At 43.0% G+C, this 20,111-nt stretch overlaps 1 protein-coding gene and 1 pseudogene across 1 annotated transcript; one reads left to right on the forward strand and one right to left on the reverse strand.

Moving 5' to 3' along the window:
* Positions 2,086 to 4,591, reverse strand: LOC109946562 (annotated as a pseudogene).
* Positions 9,780 to 10,736, forward strand: LOC109946565. Its single transcript, XM_020554827.1, has 2 exons — positions 9,780 to 9,878; positions 10,023 to 10,736. Exons 1-2 carry the CDS (start codon positions 9,780 to 9,782, stop codon positions 10,734 to 10,736), a joined length of 813 nt encoding a protein of 270 aa, XP_020410416.1.

The raw sequence follows: 20,111 nt of genomic DNA on the forward strand, positions 1-20,111 counted from the left end.
TGAGAGAAGAAGAGAAATGGCAAAGCATTCTCTGGAGAGATACACTCATTATTATGAATGTTGGGCAAGAAATCAGTTGGTATTCACAATTCTCTTTTCAAAGTTTCCTCTGTTTGTTCTGCTATGCTTTGAATTCATTCATGTCTTTTCTTAATGTTATAGTACCCTGGCTATGTATTTTTTTTTTGGGGTCAACTACATGAAAGTGTGGAAGCCTCCTGAATTTGTAGTATTTGTCTGTGCATTGTTCTTCTGTTTTATGGATTTAATTGTCTGAGCCTTAATGTTGCTCTTGATGGACGTATACAAATGTCCTATTCTCATTTAATTATTCACTAAAATCTTTTTGGTCTTCCTTGGCAGTCGAGGCAAAAAGTTCTCGTGGATTGGCATCAAATGTGAACTGTTAATGTAAGTATCTGCACTTGCAGAAAAAAATTTCTACGTGCGCACGTACATACAGACATGGGTTCATGTGTTAGCTATCTTCATTCTTCAATGGAGTAGATGGTAACAAATGTGTTCAAAACATAAATAATCTTAGTACTCATCTTTCTACTGTATTGTGGAACTAGAACCATATTTAAAACTTTTTGCAGATCTGGAATGTTATGGTGTATGGAACGTTCTACTTATTTTATTCATAGATCCAATGCTACAAATTAGGTTTAGTTTAAGGTTAACAACACAAACATGAGGTTTTCTGTGTTTTCACTTTGGACCTTTAGATTTTATAATTTAGGGGTGTAGTTGTGTTTGTACGGAAACCCTTCATGTGAACTGATTGCCTGAATTTAGAGGTGTTACTTCCCTAGCTATCATGGAATTGTATGACGTACTCTGTATTAACTTTATTGATATCCTGGCTATTTTTTTCTCAGATGGAAAAGCTTAGAGACATACAGTGAGGACCTGAGTCTCAGCTCAAGTTCATAACTGATACCTGGCAGGTGGTAAACTACCATAATTTTTGTTAGATATATAAAGATATATTTTCTTTTAAATATATGAAAGGAATTATAGTGCACAGTATAGCTATAAGATCAGATTAGATTTGCTTTGCCATGGAATGCTGACAAATTTTGTTTTGCCATGGAATGCTGACAAATTTTGTTTTGCCTCTGTCTTCCATTCTCGTGTATTGTTGAGTGTAGGAGAGTGCTGAAATGGACTTATGCTTATGGGTACTACCTACCTGAGAATGAGCATGCAAAGAGGCAATTTTTTGAGTGCTTGCAAGGTATAAACTGTGTGTGTATATTAGCAGCAACTAGTTAGGAATTGTCTTTTGTGTTTTCTGAAATATATAATTCTGCTTTTCTCTTAAGGTGAGGCAGTGTCTGGTTTGGAAAGGCTTCATCAGTGTGCGTTGTTAAAACCGCAGGAGGTTCCTGAGTGTGTGAGATCTGTATTTGATGATATTTGCATTACTAGCATAGGTCAAAACCTTGCAGCTAATAATTGGATCACAAAGATTGTACTTTTATATCGAGCTCTGTCGAACTCTGAGTTCTTAAATATGGAACAAATTCCTAGAAAACGAAAATACACAGACAACGGTCAAGATGAAAGTGCAGACGAGCATAAAAAGAAGGTGATCATCATCCCTGATGACTTGGGAGAAGTTTGAGAGTATCTTATTCACTTGATCTTATTCATCTGTTAGTGTTGGAACTATAACACTAACAGATGGCTGCTGAACAAATCATTTTAGCTCGATTTTCTCAGTTCATCAATTATGGTGCGCAGAGTAAGGCACCGGAAGTTAAGCCATGGAGCTTTCCATTGTCATCATTGATTGAATAAGGACCTTAGAACTGAAAATACATTGGAAATGGGTGAGTTGTAGAATCAAAATGTCAATTTTTTTTTTTAAAGGTTGGCAAATGCCCTTAATCTTTTGATTCTTTCTTGAGAAAAGGCTTTTTATTTCTCTCTTTCAATTACTAATTACTATAAAAGTCATTGGTATAATATGTTTTACTTCACTGCAATGAGCAAGTCAATATTGATGTACACTTAATTCAACATCAATTTTGATTTTAGCAAAAGCTATTTGTATAAGTGAGCACAAACAACACATGAAGTACATAAACTTTGACAAAATTGTATGCAACAACACATACAATGCATATATAATTAGCTATCAATAGCTAAGCTATGCGAAGACCAAAGGGAAGTGAAAGGTGATAAAAAGAAGAAAAAGAAGTCCCAGATGGAGCATATCATTTAGAGTGCATTTGCCATAAAATAAACTTAAACATTAAAACATTTCTCAAATGCAATACTCCCAAAAAAAAAAAAGCTAAATTCTAAATTCCAAGTTCTTCGTTTCTAATCCATGAGCAAGACTAAAATTTCAAAGCAAGTAGCCAGATAATAGGCACCTTCACTGTTTTTTTCATGAAGCTCTAGGAGGAGTTCGTTTCTCATTCTAAAGCCCAATGGGGTAAGACTAAGACTCGTTCCTGGAGCAACAACCTTCTCTATCTTTTTAAAAGACTTCTCTTGGACAACCCATATATGTTAATATGCTCCTCTTTCCCATCCTTATTAAGTTGCAACAAGCAAATTGATTCCTTGTACTCATCAACAGCTTCAATTCCACCGGCAATTCACTTTGGCGGCGGCAATGCTTGAAATATCTTGTTGCTGGCATCAAACAACACAAGATAATCCCTTTGGTTTGCCATAGTCCAATATGCTACTCCATTACAAATTCCATATCCACAATCCCACTTCATGCTCTTTATAGAAGGAGGAATGACATCAACCTTGTTCCAAGATCTTGTGCTACAAACCTCTACCTCAGAGACAAGCTTATCCTTACCACATGACACCATCCTTGCCACCTTGTAGTTATCAAGCTCCGGGTGGAACCCGAATGCAAGAGTAAGGCCATGTCGGAATAATGGCCGGCACGAAATGTTGGTCATTGGAAGGGTCACATATTTCCCAAGTGATGGGTTGTATATGCATATAGGGCTGTTCAAATGCAACATATGACAGACAAAGCAAGCCATTGCTTGAACCTTATATTCCATAAGGTTTTAGGCTCCGATGGTGAATAATAGTTTATTGGATCTCAAATGTTTCGTTGGAGAGAAGAGTGTGGCCAATGTTTCTTGTGCCTCTTAAGGGAGTGGAGGGCAACTAGAAAAGTATGAACATGAGTTTTAAGATTCCTATTAAGATGTTTGCCAATAAAACTCAGAGCGTTTGATCAGATTTCTCCATAACTTGCATACACACACATATGACCCATCACCTAAAAAAGAACTTTTTATTTCACAACAAAAAAGGAAATAAAATGACTCAAATTTTAATTGTCATAAGGGGAAGGGCATGAAAAAAGGAATGAACTTTCAGGGAAGAGGAGTGTTTGTCAAATATTAAAATGTGGTGGATCGGCGTATAAACCAGTCTGTAAATCTCATACCAAAACGAACATAATTATGTCATAAGCCGGGATGCGACCGCCAGTGATGACGGTAGAGCTAACCGCCATAAACCCACTTTTCTCCTGCCTAAGAAAGATGCAAAACTGCATGCGGAAGTAAAAACTTGGAACTTGGAAGAAGGCATAAATATCAGTAAGAAGAAGCCTAGGTATTCGCGATCGAGCAAAAAACGCTGCTTATGCTGTTTGAACACAAAAAGGTGAAGATGGAATGACAAGAAAGAAAAAGGAAAAACAAAGCACATATGGAGCATATGATTATGAGTGTATATCTGTAATAAAATTAAAACATTTCTCAAATGAAACTCTCAAAAAAAAAAAGAAAAACCAGGTGATATTACATTTTCCATATTACTTTCCACAGCATAAAGGACATAAGATACACATGAAATTCTTCTAAGTTTGGGTGCTCCAACCCTTGAGTAAGAGTAAACTTTCGACATAAGTATCCACAGCATCAGAGTCAAGAGAACAATGCTTGGGCAAGCTAACTCTGGTTTCATTGATCTGCTTGGTTTGAAGATTGTAAATAGCCAGATAAATTTCACCTTTCTTTCCAACATAGTTCACGAGGAGTTCATCATTCGTTTTAAAGCCCAACGGCATAGGCCACATTCCAGGAATAACAACAGTGTGCATCTTATTTAAACACTTCTCCTGGAGAACCCATATGCCGACGTGGAGCTCTGGCTCACTTCTTTCGCATTGCAATAAGCAAACCGACTCCTTGTACGCCTGAATTTCTCCCTCAACGCCTTCAAGTCCCTCCACAATAGCCTCCGGCAGCAACACTTGTTCAAATACCTCACTGCCAGTATCAAACGACACGAGATGAAAGCTATCACCCTCTCCCCGTCCCATAATCCAGTATGCTATCCCATTAGAAACTGCACGTCCAGAATGCCAGCCCAAGGCATGTATCCAAGGAGGAATTACACCAATGCTCTTCCAAGAGTTTGTACTTAAACTGTAAACCTCCACTTCATTGCATTTCTTCCCCCGAATAAACGTTACCAACCTTACTACCTTGTAGTCGTTGAGCCTGGAGTTGAACCCGAATGTAAGAACACAACGATACTGGTATTTGGGGGGGCAAGAAACGTTGGTGACTGGAAGGCGGACAAATTTCATGATTGATGGGTTACATATGGTTACAGGACAATGCAAATCCAGACTTTTACATGACAGACAAACTAAACCATTACTTGAACCATATAACCCAAAACCTCCCATGTCCAAGCATGTTGCCTTAAATGTTTCATTAGAGAAAATGGAATGGCGAATTTTGGGTTTGACTTCATTGCACTCGAGACCAACTAGAAAAGTAAGGCCATGGTTTTTAACATTCCTATTAAGATGTCTGCCTATAAAACTCGAGCTTTCAATCAAATCCCTCCATGACTTGCAAACACACATAAACCGAACAAGGGATTTTACTGGTAATCTTAGTAGGATGTCGATCAAGATTTCTTCAGGGATATAAATGGAATTCTTGCAGTTTGTGGACGTCATCCTGAGGAAGGTATAATACAGACATAAGTTAGAAAACAAAATTGGGAAATAATTCTAGACCTAGTGCTACATTCAATCCTACAAGTAATTATAATATAGTATGGTAGTACGGCTACGTGTTATAATATAAGTGGATACTATTGATATCATTCTCTTAAAGGTGGAAAAAAAAAGGCTTAAATGTTAAAATGGTCCCTGTGTTTTATCTCATAGGCCAATTTAGTCCCCGTGTTATCAATTTGGCCAATTTGGTCCTTGTGTTTGTATATGTTAGTCAATGTGGTCCATTCCTTTAAAAATATAAAATTAATTATAAAAAAAAACTGTAATTGATGATAAAATTTTAAATTCAAACTGAAAATGGAATATATTTCTTTTAAATTTCACCTTCCCCAATTCGCGCACACACCTCAACCACCTCCCAAACCCAGCCACCATCACCACCACCACTCCAACCCCAAAACCATAGCCACCCTTACCACCATTCCAACCCCACCTAAACTACAACAACTCTCTCTCTCTCTCTCTCTCTCTCTGACAAATCATGAAGATCATCATAGCCAGTCACCGTAAGCTTGACGGCTCTACCGCCAATTGATCATCTTGGCTGTAGCAAAAGTCGACGACATTCAGACCAATGGATCGGAGAGGAGAGAGAGATGAAGGGTAGAGTATAAGAAAATCTTAAACAGAAGATAGAAGAAAATTTGCATCAAGAAAAGAGTAGGCATCAATTCTACCAAGAATCCTTTTTTTTTTTTTTTTTTTTTTTTCCTACAGGAATCGAGACCATTGGAGGTTGAGGTTGTGTGAGTTTTAATCATTTTAGCATTATTATTATTTGAGTTTAAATCTTTACAATTAATTACAAAATTTTAAATGTTCTTTTTTTAGGTTTGAACATAATTTTGACGGAATGGATCAAATTTGTTAACAGATACAAACACAGGGACTAAATTGGCCAAATTAATAACACAAGGACTAAATTGGCTGATAAGGTAAAACACAGGGACCATTTCAACATTTAAGCCAAAAAAAAACTCTATCGTCCACTCCATATTATAACAAGTGTACAAGTTACATCACGTAGCTATACTCCAGTACCATACAATAAATTTTCTAACCCTATACCCATGGTGCTTTGTTCAATTTCTACCCTAATATTGTTGCATGAAAAAAATTTATTAACCCAAAAGGAAAATCGACTCTCACTTTTAGTTTGTAATGGGAAGAACATGAAAAAAAAGGAAAGTCGTTTGCATTAAGAGGAGATCCATGTTTGTCAAATATTAAAATGTAGGCCAGCTTATAAACAGTTCTTGAACTTTCAAACTCTCATACAAAAATTCCACTTTCAAGGGAGGAAAAAAGCAGACGTGTTTATGTCATAATGATTTTTTAAATCTTTGATTGAGACATTCTCTAAGTGTCTAGTTAGTAAAAATATAAGCAGTGGTAAACTTGGAGCTGCAACTCCGTGAAAAGCAAAACTGAAGAAGAAAATCCACATCTACAGAAAATACAACCTTAATTACCTGAGAAGCCTGACGACTGTGCAGCGGGACAGATGTGATGGAAGAAATTTTTATTTCTATTTGATCAATCAACGGGTTATGAGATTTGAAGACAAGGGAAGGACGATATTAAATAATAAGAAGGCAATAATATATGCGGGGGGAGAGAGATAGAGGGCAGGGAGAGAAGAATAAAAAAGCCTACAAAACAAAAAACAAAAAGGAAAGTTCTAACTTCCAAGTTGAAAAAGGGAAAGGCCAATCTAAACCCACAAAATATTTCCAAAAAATTATAAGGGACTTGTAACTCAAGTAGTTAAGAGCATTTATTTTACATCATAGGTCATAAGTTTGATTCTCCCCTTTCACACGCTTGATAAGAAGAAAAAAAACTCAATGCAATATAAAGATTATATTGGGCTGATAGTAACAACCCAATGGGCTCTTTATTGATTTCCATTCAGTTAGGAAATTTATACTGTATTTCTAACATATAAACCTCTGATTGATGGATTACATATGCATATAGGGCGGTTCAAAATGCAACATTCCATCTGGCAGTCAAAGCAAAAAATACTCCAACGTACATCCCGAAACGTTTTCGTTCCTAGAGAGTATCCCACATCGTGAATTGATTCTCGATTGGATGCTCATATTTTATGGAGTGTTTACTAATTAGGAATTAGAATTCTCATCAAGAATTGAATTCCACATATAGAGGATTCTTGCGTTTACTTCACTCAAAGAATTATAAGGTAAGTGGAGCCCACACAAAATTAGGAACTGAGTTTCTGATTTTGGAAGAATTCAATTATTGGGTGGGAGGTGGTATTCTAATTCTAGGAAAACTAACTCATTAGGAATTCATCTTTTTTACCCATTATATCCTCACATAATTTTAAAAATTCCAAATTTGCCATCCACTTTAACCTAACAACAAGAATATTTTAGTAATTAGCACGACTCCTACCCTAATTCCATATGATTTAGTAAACAACTTTAAAAGGAATCCGGAATCTAACTCTCCTCAATTCATATGGTTTAGTAAATAACTTCAATAAGAATCCGAAATCTAATTCTCCTCAATTCAATTCCTCCTAAATTCGGAATCTAATTCTCCTCAATTCAATTCCTCTTAATCCAATTGCGGATTAGTAAACATGAAATAATATAATATTACGGATGGACTCAGGATTTCAAAATTAGATAGGCTAAATTTACCTTACGAGTGGCGTGTTAGATTTTGAACCGGATTAAACCTTAATATATATATATATATATATATATTAACTATAAGAAATAAATTAAAATCTCACTTGGGCTAGCTGTAGGTCTATCCCTGTGTAGTATTAAAGCATGCTATTTATGTGGCAAGCCCAACAACCCTATATGCTCCCATGCTCCATGCATGGCTGGCTCTAGGGTGGTGCAAGTAGTGCCACCACACAAGGGCCCAATCTTTTAAGGATCCCAAATTTGGTTTACATGTATATTATATATTAATTGTCGAAATGTCATTTGAACTTATACCTCAGTTTCAATTTGTCACCTTAAAGAAAATTTAAGAGAAATGTCACCTTAATTTTTCAAAATCCATGATTTGTCATCTGATTTTAACACCATCCATTTTAAGGGTATTTTAGTCTTTCTATTTTTAGGGTAAAAATCCCTATAGTATATGTGGGAACCTAATTAAATCAAACCCTAGGTCAAATAATTCCTACTATTTGGGGATTATTTGACCCAATTGGTTATTAATCAACTTAATTGGGAGTTACTCAATTTAATTGGGAATTACCCAATTAAATTGAACGTTACCTAATTAGGTTGAGAATTGATTTGGTTAATTACCACGATCCCCAATTAAATGAGGAGTTGCCTAATTGAATCAGGATTTGATTTGATACCTACTACAATTAGGGATTTGATTTACCATAATTAATCAAATCCCTAATTAATCAAATCAATTCCAAAAAGGGAAGGAATAATTCCCTTCCATCTACGGAATTATTCCTCTGAAACCCTAGCCTTCGAGACTACTATAAAAGCATAGCCACACACAAGGGTTGAGGTACGTCAGAATTACTACTAAAATCTCTACATAAAATTCCTCTCAAACCCTAGCCACCTCTTTTCTCTCTGTTTTACATAAGGCTCCGGCCGCTCGATTTATATTATAAACACATCTCGTACTCTATTTTAGCTATCGTTTCTCTACGGATCGATTGAACTGACTTAGGCATCGGAGGGCCTTTGGCCAACACCCCCCGAGTGTGGTGCTTTTATTTGTTCTATTTTGCAGGGAGAAAGAGGCGGTGAAGAAGAAAGGAGAATCTTTCGAACCGAATATTCTTGGGGGAAATTTGCTCCCGCAAATTGGTACTTTCATTGAGAGCACGAGTTATACTCAACGCGTGCTCAAGGAATCCGTTCCTCCTATTTTTTCATCCACCGAAGCCTTCCAAACAACCATGGTTGGAAGCATGAACACTAAAGGCAAAGCCGCCGCGATGGCTAGATCCGCGAAGGCCCAAAACCACTCTACCCACGATCCCGCGATCGACATGGTGGCACTGCCACCTCTCACCACCGCACTGGCCACCGCCGCCGAACATGGTGGAACTTCCCATCAAGGTGGACTCGTTACCACCGCCGACCTAGGGCAGGTCTTGGAGCAACTCCAAGCATTCCCTCTAATGCCTCCACGCGCGACGCACGCTGCTGCATACACCTCCAATGAAAACCTAGCCCGTGTGCAGTTGGGCTCCACACACTTCTCTCCTCCCGATCCACGAAGTCAAGCAGACCTTTATCTAAGAGTTGACCAGCTAGATTAGAGAATGGATGACCAAAGCAATCTAATAAGGCAGCTCATCAACCAAATAGGCTTTGCTCAAAACCTTGGCCTTGGACAACCGGGCGAGGAGAGAAGGATGGACGAACGCGCCAGTAGACGACTCGACGTCCGCGCCCGCTTGGGCCCACAGGAAAATGTACATCAAAGGCTAGGCCCCCAAGGAGGTCAGCCAGACAAACATCGCAACAAGGATCGAGAAGAAAGGCTAGGCCCCCAGGGAGGCCAGTTAGATAACCCTCACAATGAGGACCATGAGGAAAGACGCTCCATTACTCACTCTCGAAGAACCAATTCTCGTCGACAAGCTACAGAGAATCTTTCGTAGGCGCGGTCCACCAACACTCAAACTAGGCAGCGTAGGTGAGAAGGTTGACCCTTGGATGACAATGAGGAAGTCAGTCAATCTCGTGGAGGTCGCCAACGTAACCGACAAGCAATGTGCGCAGAAGACGTTGAGAAGCTCGTGAATGACCGACTTCGAGACTTGAAGACCGGAGGAAACTTCAAGGATTCACTACGTAAGGAGATGGACCAGGTGAACTCTACGCCTTTCACCCTCGATATCGAGCAGGCCGCTCACCCGAAGCGATTCTCGACACCCTCGTTCATACACTTCAAAGGGGATTCCGATCCCGAGAGCCACTTAAAACACTTCAAAAGTGTTATGACCTTCCACTAGACTGACGGCGCGCTGATGTGCAAGGTATTTACGATAACGTTGCGAGGAGCAGCCCAAGACTGGTTCCACACCCTACCATCCAGGTCGATCAGCAGCTTCAAGGAGTTAGCTTACGTCTTCACCAAAGAATACACCTCTTACCGGACAATCAAGAAGAACCCTGACCACTTGTACAACTTGTGCAAGAAGTCTGACGAATCCCTTGGAGATTACATCAAGAGATTCAAGGCAAAAAAGGTGAACATTGTACGATGTGAAGATCGAATCGCGTCCTCTGCTTTTAAGAAAGGTCTTCTAGCTGAGCACGACTTGTACCGCGAGCTGACTATCACTTCCAGCCAGACTCTGGCAGAGGTCTACATGACTGCGGAACGCTACGCGATCTGGGATGACGATCGAATCGCCGCAAAGAAGTCTACAAAGCAGGAAGATCAGCCAACTAAGCGGGCAGGCCAAAAAGGCGACGGATTTAACAACAGGAACAAGGACAGGCGCAGGTCGCACCCACAAGGGGAGGCTACGACAGGAGAGAACTGCACCAAGTTCACCATCCCCATACATCAAATCTTAGCCCAAGTGAAGAACAAACCTTTGGTAAGAAGACCACCACCCTTGAAGGGAGATCCGGACAAGGGGATACTAGCAAATACTGTGCCTTCCATGGACGCACAGACACACTACGAACAACTGCTTCGCTTGGAAAGGGCATCTTGAGGAACTCGTGAAAGATTGAGACACCGCCAAGGAGCCGCCTCAGAAGGTCATAAGGATTAACACAATCTTAGCTGACTCCGAGGAGTCTGGGCTGACCAGTAAGGAAAAGAAGAGGAAGATCAAACAGGCCACTATGATCTCCCAAGTCTCGACCGACCCTCCACCAGCAGAGGACGATCCTGTGATCGGCTTCCAAAAGAAAGATCTGATCGGCCTCGACAGGCCACATAACAACGCCCTTGTCATCAACATTCAAATCGCTTAGGCCATGGTCGACCGAATCCATGCAGACAAGGGCAGCGCAGCCAATATCCTACAACTGGCGGTCATCCAACAGATGGGCTTGGAGATAAAGATCAACAAATTAGCCAGATCGCTGACTGGCTTTAATGGTGCAACAACAGTTACCGTGGGCACGATAGACCTCGATGTCTACTCCCCACCTGTAATCAGCTTGCAAACATTCATGGTCATTAATGAGGTCTCACCCTACAACGGCATCTTAGGCAGACCATGGATTGGCAAGATCAACGCCATCACCTCCGCCACACATCAGAAAATTCGATACCCAATCCCTGGGGGTGGTGTCAGCCAAATCAACAGCGATCAAGCAATGGCGAGGAAATGCTCCGCCCAAGGGCTGAAGAAAGGCAAACAAACGCAGTTCCTCCCTGTGAGCCAGGCAGATCTGGAAGAGGTTGAGCAACCGAATCTTGCTATCTTATGGCAATCAAAGCGTCAGGACCAAGCCGAGGAAATCCGCCCAGAGGTCTTTCCTGAAGAAGGATGGAAGCCCGAGGAGGACGTCGAGTTAATACCCTTCGATCCTGACCAGCCAGACAGGAAACCGCGGATCGGCTCGCCCTTAAGCCCAGAAGAGAAGGTGGAGCTTACCACATTCCTCCAGAGCAACAAAGACATGTTCGCATGGTCGCCATCAGACATGCCTGGCATCGACCCGAACATCATCTGTCACCAGCTCCACGTCAACCCCGCATGCAAGCCAGTGGCGTAGAAGAGACGCAACTTCGCACCTGAGCGAGTCACTATCATTGAAGCCGAGATTGACAAACTCCTAGCTGCCGGCTTCATCGAAGAGGTCTCCTACTCAGAATGGCTTGCTAACGTTGTTCTGGTGGCAAAACAAGAAAAGGGCAAATGGAGAGTTTGTGTCGATTACACAGACCTCAACAAGGCATGCCCTAAAGACAACTTCCCATTACCGAGAATCGACCAACTCGTGGATTCCACTTCTGGCAATCAGCTGCTCAGCTTCATGGACGCCTACTCTGGTTATAACCAAATCCTGATGCACGAGGATGACAAGGCGAAAACTTCTTTCATCATCGAGAGAGGGACCTACTGCTACAAGGTCATGCCCTTTGGGCTGAAGAACGCCGGAGCAACCTATCAAAGGCTTGTAAATAAAATCTTCAAGGAGCAGATCGGCAAAACTGTGGAGGTCTACGTGGATGACATGCTGGTCAAAGCCCCAAAACGTGCAAATCACATTGGAAACCTTGCTGAGTCATTCAGCTTGCTCCGCCAGTATCGCATGAAGTTGAATCCAAGTAAATGCACGTTTGGTGTATCCTCTGGCCGATTCTTGAGATACCTAGTCACGCAACGAGGTATCGAGGCACACCCACGTCAAATCAAAGCCATTCTTGAGATGAAATCGCCCTCCACGGTGAAAGAAATACAAAGTCTGACGGGCAGAGCAGCGGCCCTTAACCGATTCCTCTCAAGATCAACTGACAAGTGCAGACCATTCTTCAAAGCTTTGAAGAAAGGACAAAAAGACAAATGGGATGAGGAGTGCGAAGTGGCTTTCCAAAATCTGAAGACTTACCTCACCTCACCTCCTCTGCTCTCAAAGCCAGTCCCTAGTGAGGACTTGTTCGTATACCTGGCAGTGTCCAACTCAGCTATCAGTTCAACTCTCATCCGAGAAGAGCTGGGGGCCCAACATCCGGTATTCTACACGTCAAAAGCTCTCATCGATGCAGAGACTCGCTACCCAAAATTGGAGAAACTTATTTTGGCTATTGTAGTTTCTGCGAGAAAGTTGCGACCTTACTACCAAGCTCATCGAGTTATCGTCATGACCGACTTTCCTTTGAGATCAATCCTCCACAGCCCTGATGCTTCTCAGTGACTCATGAAGTGGGCTATAGAGCTAAGCCAATATGACCTCCTCTATCGGCCAAAAACTGCAATAAAAGCCCAGGCTTTAGCAGACTTCGTCGCAGAATTCACCCCATCAGCCGAAAAAGAGAAGTTGGTTAACCAAAAGAAGGAAAGTTCAAAAGCAGACGGGACCTTCGCAGAACCTAGCCAACCCAGAGACATGTGGCAGTTGAGCGTAGACGGAGCGTCGAACCAAAAAGGAGCTGGAGCAGGGTTCGTCATCACCAACCCGGATAGAACCCTGTTGGAGCAAGCTATTACGCTTAGCTTCCCGGCCTCAAACAATGAGGCAGAATATGAGGCATTGCTCGCCGGCCTACGCTTGGCAAAGGAGCTCGCAATCAAAAAGCTAGCCATCTACTCAAACTCACAATTGATCAGGAATCAAGCCTCAGGTGAATACATGGTGAAGCACCCAAGGATGATCTTGTACCTTGACAAAGTCCAAGAGCTGTTAAAGGCATTTCCCATCTTCACCATCCAACAAGTGCCCCGGGCAGAGAATACTCATGCAGACGCACTGGCAAGCCTAGGATCAGCGCTGGATACCCAGTTCAGACGCTCCATCCCGGTCGAACATCTTGACCGACCAAGCATTGAAGAAATAGAGCTAATCGATACCATGCAGATTGACGAGGACCCCATCATCGACTATTTGACGAATGGAAACCTGCCAACGGACAAGTCCGAAGCTAGAAAGGTCCAGCAGAAGGCTGTGAGATACTACATGCACGGCAACAAGCTCATCCGCAGATCATACTTTGGCCCTCATCTTACCTGCATAAAGTACCCTCAAACACTTGAGGTTCTCTGTAAAATTCACAATGGCGAGTGTGGCAACCACTCTGGGAGCAGGTCGCTCGCCCAGAAAGCTCTAAACATAGGCTACTTTTGGCCTACCATGCGTCACGACTCCGCTGAATATGTCAAGAAATGTGATCGCTGTCAGCGATAGAAGCCGATCCCTAACCTGCCTGCCGAAGTCTATCATCCGCAAAACAGTCCATGGCCGTTTATGCAATGGGCCATCGACCTACTGGGTCCCTTGCCACCAGCGCCCACCAAGAAAGAAATGATGATCGTCGCCACCAACTACTTTACTAAATGGATCGAGGCCGAAGCTCTATCCTCTACTAAAGAAGCCGATGTGGAGCGATTCATCTGGAGAAACATGATATGTCGGTTTGGCTGCCCGCAATCGCTGGTTACCGACAACGGCTCACAGTTCATTGGCAAGCAGATCATCGCCTTTTTTGGGAAATACAAGATCAAGCAACACTTGTCCAACCCAAGGTATCCATAAGGAAATGGACAAGCCATGGCAGCCAACAAAATCTTACTAGACTGCTTGAAGAAAAGGCTGGAAGGCGCTGAAGGAAAATGGGTGGATGAACTCCCCGGAGTACTATGGGCTTGTCGCACCACCAAACGAAGATCGACTGGTGAAACCCCATTCTCCCTCGCCTATTGAACAGAAGCGATCATACCACCTCACATCACTGTCCCCTCCATAAGTCTGGAAATGGGCAGTGTTGATCAAAACTCCGAGCAGATGAGGCTCAATCTCGACTTACTTGAGGGCGAGCGTGAGAAAACCATTATCCGAGTCGCCTCCTATCAGCAGCAGTTGAAGTCTTACCACGACAAAAGAGCTAAGATCAGACGATTTCAACCAGGCGACCTCGTACTAAGAAAGGCTTTCATTACTGCACCAAGACAAGGGTCAAAAAAGATGAATCCTAACTGGGAATGCCCTTATGTGATCAGCCATCTCGAGGGCAGAGGAAGCTACACACTCGACACTATGGAGGGGAAGGAAATACCGCGACAATGGAATGCTCACCATCTTCGAAAGTATTATCCGTAGTGCTTCCTCTTGACTGCTAGAAGTTCTAAGTTTTGTACCAAGTTATTTCCATTTTCGAATAAAGGACTGTAATCTTATGAATATCAATATAAGTTCAGTTTCTCATTCCAAAATGTCTCATCTGCCCATGAAACACAACATTTGCCCATAAGCAGCGTCCTTCGGGAGACGCAGGGTACGCCAGGAATTTCTTAAGGGAGATATTCAAGTTCCTATCCGTTTCCTAAGGGAGGCAGGATAGTCACACAGTTGCCCATAAGGAGCGTCATAAGGGAGACGCAGGGCGACGACTACAAGCGTCCGTTTGGAGACGCAGCCCGCTAAAAAAGCTTCCTAAGGGAGACGCAGGGTGCGCCAGGAGTTTCTTTAAAGGGGGTCGCCATGCTTCCTGCGGGAAATATTCAAGTTCCTATTCGTTTCCTAAGGGAGGCATGATAGTCACACTGTTGCCCATAAGGAGCGTCCTAAGGGAGACGCAGGGTGACGACTAAAAGCGTCCGTTTGGAGACGCAGCCCGCTAAAAAAGCGTCCTAAGGGAGACGCAGGGTGCGCCAGGAATTTCTTAAAAGGAGGTCTCCATGCTTCCTGCGGGAAATATCCAGGTTCATATCCGTTTCCTAAGAGAGGTAGGATAATCATGTAGTTGCCCATAAGTAGCGTCCTACGGGAGATAAAGGGCGACGACCAAGGCATCCTACGGGATGTGCAAAACACACCCGAAGTCCCTCAAGGGGGACCCTAGTGCTCGCCAACTTCCTAAGGGGAATCATTCTACGGGATGTGCAGAACACACCCGGAGTCACTCAAGGGGGACCCTAGTGCTCGCCAACTTCCTAAGGGGAATCATCCTACGGGATGTACAGAACACACCTAGAGTCCCTTAAAGGGGGCCCTGGTGCTCGCCAACTTTCTAAGGGGAATCATCCTACGGGATGTGCAGAACACACCCGAAGTCCCTCAAGGGGGACCCTGGTGCTCGCCAACTTCCTAAGGGAAATCATCCTACGGGATGTGCAGAACACACCCGGAGTCTCTCAAGGGGGACACTGGTGCTCGCCAACTTCCTAAGGGGTATCATCCTACGGGATATGCAGTGCATGCCCGGAGTCCTTCAACCCTGGTACTCACAAATCTCTAAAGGAGGACGTGCAATCAAAACATAGGCTGGTTCCTCAAGCAGTTCACAAGTCAAATATGCAAATTGAAGTTGGAAAATGTAACTGAAATTTTCATAACAAACAGACCAACCAGCCAAGTTTAACAAAAAGAAGATGGTCAAATAAGACCAATTATTCTAAACAAAAAAGCAAACTACAAAAGTTGAAAAGAAACAAAAAAGAGTTTTCGTCTACTTGGAGACGCCAGCAAAAGACCTTTAAGCTGCAGCCTTTTCGGCATCCACCTGACTAGCCACGCCTTCAGCAACTCCATCTGCTTGAACCATGACATCTGCCATCATCTCATCTACTGCGTCCACCTCTACTTCATCCTCTCCGGTTACCTGCTCTTCAATTCCCCCTTCCATAGAGGGTGAGTCGGGGCAGAGCATCTCGATGTCTACATCGTCAATCGCATACAAGGAATTAGTCCCATCTGTGCAATGCAGGTAGCCCAACTTGTACGCATCTATAGTGGCCTCAGACTTGGATTCTTTTGCAGAATTATGATAGGCATGAAATCTAGCCAGGAGTTTGTCATAGCTAAGGGAGATGTCGGCATTCTTACGCTCAAGACGAAATAAGGCATCTTTTTGACTAGCCAAATCAACAGCGGAAGAGTTGAGCTCGGAATCCTTTTAGGTAAGGGAGATTTTCAGCCCAGATATCATCGCCCTCAAATCAGACGTCTTCTTCTCGTAGCGGGCCTGCTTGGCAGAAAACTTGCTGGCCAATTCAGCATTCTTCTTCTCCAACTCGCTGAGCTGGGCAGAAGAGGGGCAACAGCAGATGAGTTTCGAATAGTCTCAACAGCAAAAATCAGTCATTTTTGAATCTGATGGAATGACGCTTCCCTTTGTTTTTCCAAGGAAAGCACGAGAAAGTGCCAAGATCGCGAGCTTGACGGATGTGATCAACCAACTCAGCACAGGACGATGGATTTGATAGGAAGTTCGTCTTGAGCAGATCAGATATGCATGCATCCCCTACAGAGCTAGGCTTGTTCAGCTTAGGATCAACTGCCGACGTGAAGGAAGAACCCTTAACCGGGGCAGATGACTCTCTCATCTTTTTAGCCTCCGCCAGCTTCATCTCCAAATGAGTCAACAATGCTGGATCATGAGCAGACCTCTCGTTTCGATCTCCATCTTTTGATCGATGCAGACGACTTGAACTTCTATGAGGAATGTCTGCATCTCTTTGACGCTCGGTAGAACTAGGTCGGGCACAAGCTGTTTCAAGAAACATATCATGGTTTTCGACTGTGTCAGCAGGAGGCTCGGGCAGAACACCCCGAATACCGTGCATACCACCAACCTTCGTGCTACCTGCACCCACGAGATGCTTGACCCTGGCAGATGATGAGGGAGCAGACCCCACTTGAGTCTTCTCAGCAGAAAGAAGCCTTGGTTTCTTCCTCGATGGAGACCCATCCTTTGCGTGCGAAGAAGTAGCTTCACCTCTTGAAGATTTGGCAGCAGCCTTTCTCTTTAAGAGAGATTCAGCAGAGCATTCTTCCTGTCCGCCAAGCAGATCATCAGGGTCAGGACCGTTTTGCTTCCACCTTTCGACATCCTCGGCAGGGAGCAAACCACCGTCTTCCTCTCGGTACTCACTCAACAGCCAGCGCCACTCGCGAAACCTTAGAAGGATGTTCAAAGCACGACGGACCTTAGCCATGTCCAGCCCAAGCTCCAATTGCTTGCTGATGTCACTCACTACAAGCAGAAGACAGAAGTTAGTTAGCCACACTTCAAGAAATTCAAATAAAAGGAGCGCATCAAAAATTACAAAGAGACATACCATCGCAATAGGTGATGGGAACAAGTGGGCCGTTGCCGACGTCGCCTTCCCACCGTCTGCTGACCTCCAACATGTCGTCATGCCAAGCGTGATCCCCTTGACTAAGACTGTTGAACAGCTTGGCAAAGAAAGAAGTTAAATTGGCATGGTCAGATAAGTGTGAAGCGGGTTGTGTTAAACTCAAGAACAGGCCGACCACTGCTTCGATTTCAGTACTCCAGGAGGTTAGTGGAAACTTCGTGAGCTACACTGTTGTTTTGCAACAAGAATTGGGGTTTGTGCTGATATAGCATGGTAGAGTGAGCACTTATGCGTCTCATGTGTTAGATGAATAGCCAGCAGAATTGGAGATTGCTTTCACTTATGGGGAACAACCAGTTTAAATTGTGTAATGGGAAATGTTTAGCTCTCGGCGAAAAAGGCTACATAGCAATCCGAGTAACAGATGCAGGAGCAGTACCTTCCCCTCTCTTCGAGTGACAGGCGTGTAAATTTCGAGGACGAAATTTTTGTAAGGGGGTAGATTGTAATAACCCAAACCAAAAATTCATAATTAAGGAATATTTTATTTTGCGAAAAGACAATTTCGCCCTCAAAATATTTTATTAAGAAAAAGGTGACTTTTTGATCGAGAAGGAATTTGACAATTCCACTTACACCGTTGCGTAGAGCACGGTGAAATGAGTTCATAGACACGTAGTGGGCTCGAATCGGAGTTGTAGCGAGAGAGTTATGGTCAAAAAAGTCTCAGTGGCATAACCATAAATATTTCGAAGTTGGATTTATAAAAACCTGCTCAGCTCTCTCTCTCCTCGCGCCGACCTCCCTCCCTCTCCGCCCCTCTTCCTTCTTCAGCTTGTAACTCCGACCACCGACCACGACTGTGGGCGAGGCCGGTACCCAAACAACCGGGAAGACATCCTCTTCCTTCCCCGACCATTCCCCGCCGGCTACGTGACCTGCGCTGGCCGGAAATTGCGCCGGAACCGACGATGCTCACCAGATCTTCAAGTCGCTCGTTCTCCCTCAATTCTTCTCCAAATTTGTCGAGTAAGGTATGGATTCCTACCTATTTTCCATGATCTAGCTGATGGTTAGATGGGTTTGCATCAATTTTGACCGTAGATAACCCAGTTTTTGAATTGAAGTTTCAGCCGATTTTCGGCCTCCGTGATCGGCCACTTCCGGCCACTTTTTGGGGTAGGTCCAAGAACAAAAGTGGCTCCAAATATGGTGTTTTACCTAGGGTAGGAGTTTGAGCCGTGATTTGAAGTTTTTCTAGCGAGCCGAAATCGCTTTAGACACCCATCGCTGCCGGCGCGTGCTGGGGCGCGTGGGTGAGGGTAGTGCAGTGGCACTGTGTCTTGTTGCGATCCTTGTGTTGTCACGAGCGGGTAGGATTTCGCGGATCTCAATTTGGATTCCGTGCCCCGAACGGATTTTTCATATTGTACAATTCCCGGGTTCAATATTACCGAACCGTTGGATCGCGCTCAATTTCGGATATGTTGTTTCAAATAATTTCAGAATCGTGTAGGAGTCGAGGAATTGTGAATCGGAGTCCCGGATACTCCGAAATTGCGAACCCTGGGGCTTGGGTTTGGAAATTGTATAATTTCACGATCGTGGTTAATCCGATCATCAGTTTCAGACCAAATTTGCAGGATATGGTTCCTTAAATGTGAGGAACTTAAAGGAACTCTCAAATTGGTCATTGGAGGTCGTGGACCCCACGGGGTTCCGTATCGACCAATGTAGAAGTTTATCGCTTAGTAAAGTCTCGAGTCTTTTCAGACGATTTTAAACATCTGAAATGCCTAAGTGGGCAGAAAAAAAACTTTAAAGTTAGTGCACGCACTTCTAGAAGTCGAGGGTCAGAGTTTTACTTAAAAACTTATACCGAGCAGTTTTGTTAATTAAATACTCTTAATGGTTTACCCAGGCACTCGGGACTAGGCAGGCCCGCAAGAGAGACCTTCAGGAGGTCTAGCTAGCTCGGACCAGGAGTGAGTGGACTTTCTTTCATAAATAATTTTATATAAATGAGTTTATATAATGAGTTTTATTATTTGATCTTGAACAAGTTTTATTAATTGTGATTTTTCCTAGTATGCTTTGTGAAGTTACATATCTTATTTATATGCTGCTTAGTCGATATGCTAAAGAGTTACAAAAAGCAGAGTTTGAGATTTACATCAGATAAAATAGCAGCATAGTTTCCGATTTAACAAAAGTCAGCTATTTATCAGATTTTTCAGGAGCTTTCTATGTTCTTATGATAGCAGAGTTCTTGACTTAATAAAAATTCAGTTCTTCAGCAGATTTTCCAGAAATGTTATATATTTTAAACCACCGTGA

Source organism: Prunus persica, chromosome G1 (genome assembly GCF_000346465.2).
Source record: "Prunus persica cultivar Lovell chromosome G1, Prunus_persica_NCBIv2, whole genome shotgun sequence".
NCBI lineage: Eukaryota > Viridiplantae > Streptophyta > Magnoliopsida > Rosales > Rosaceae > Prunus > Prunus persica.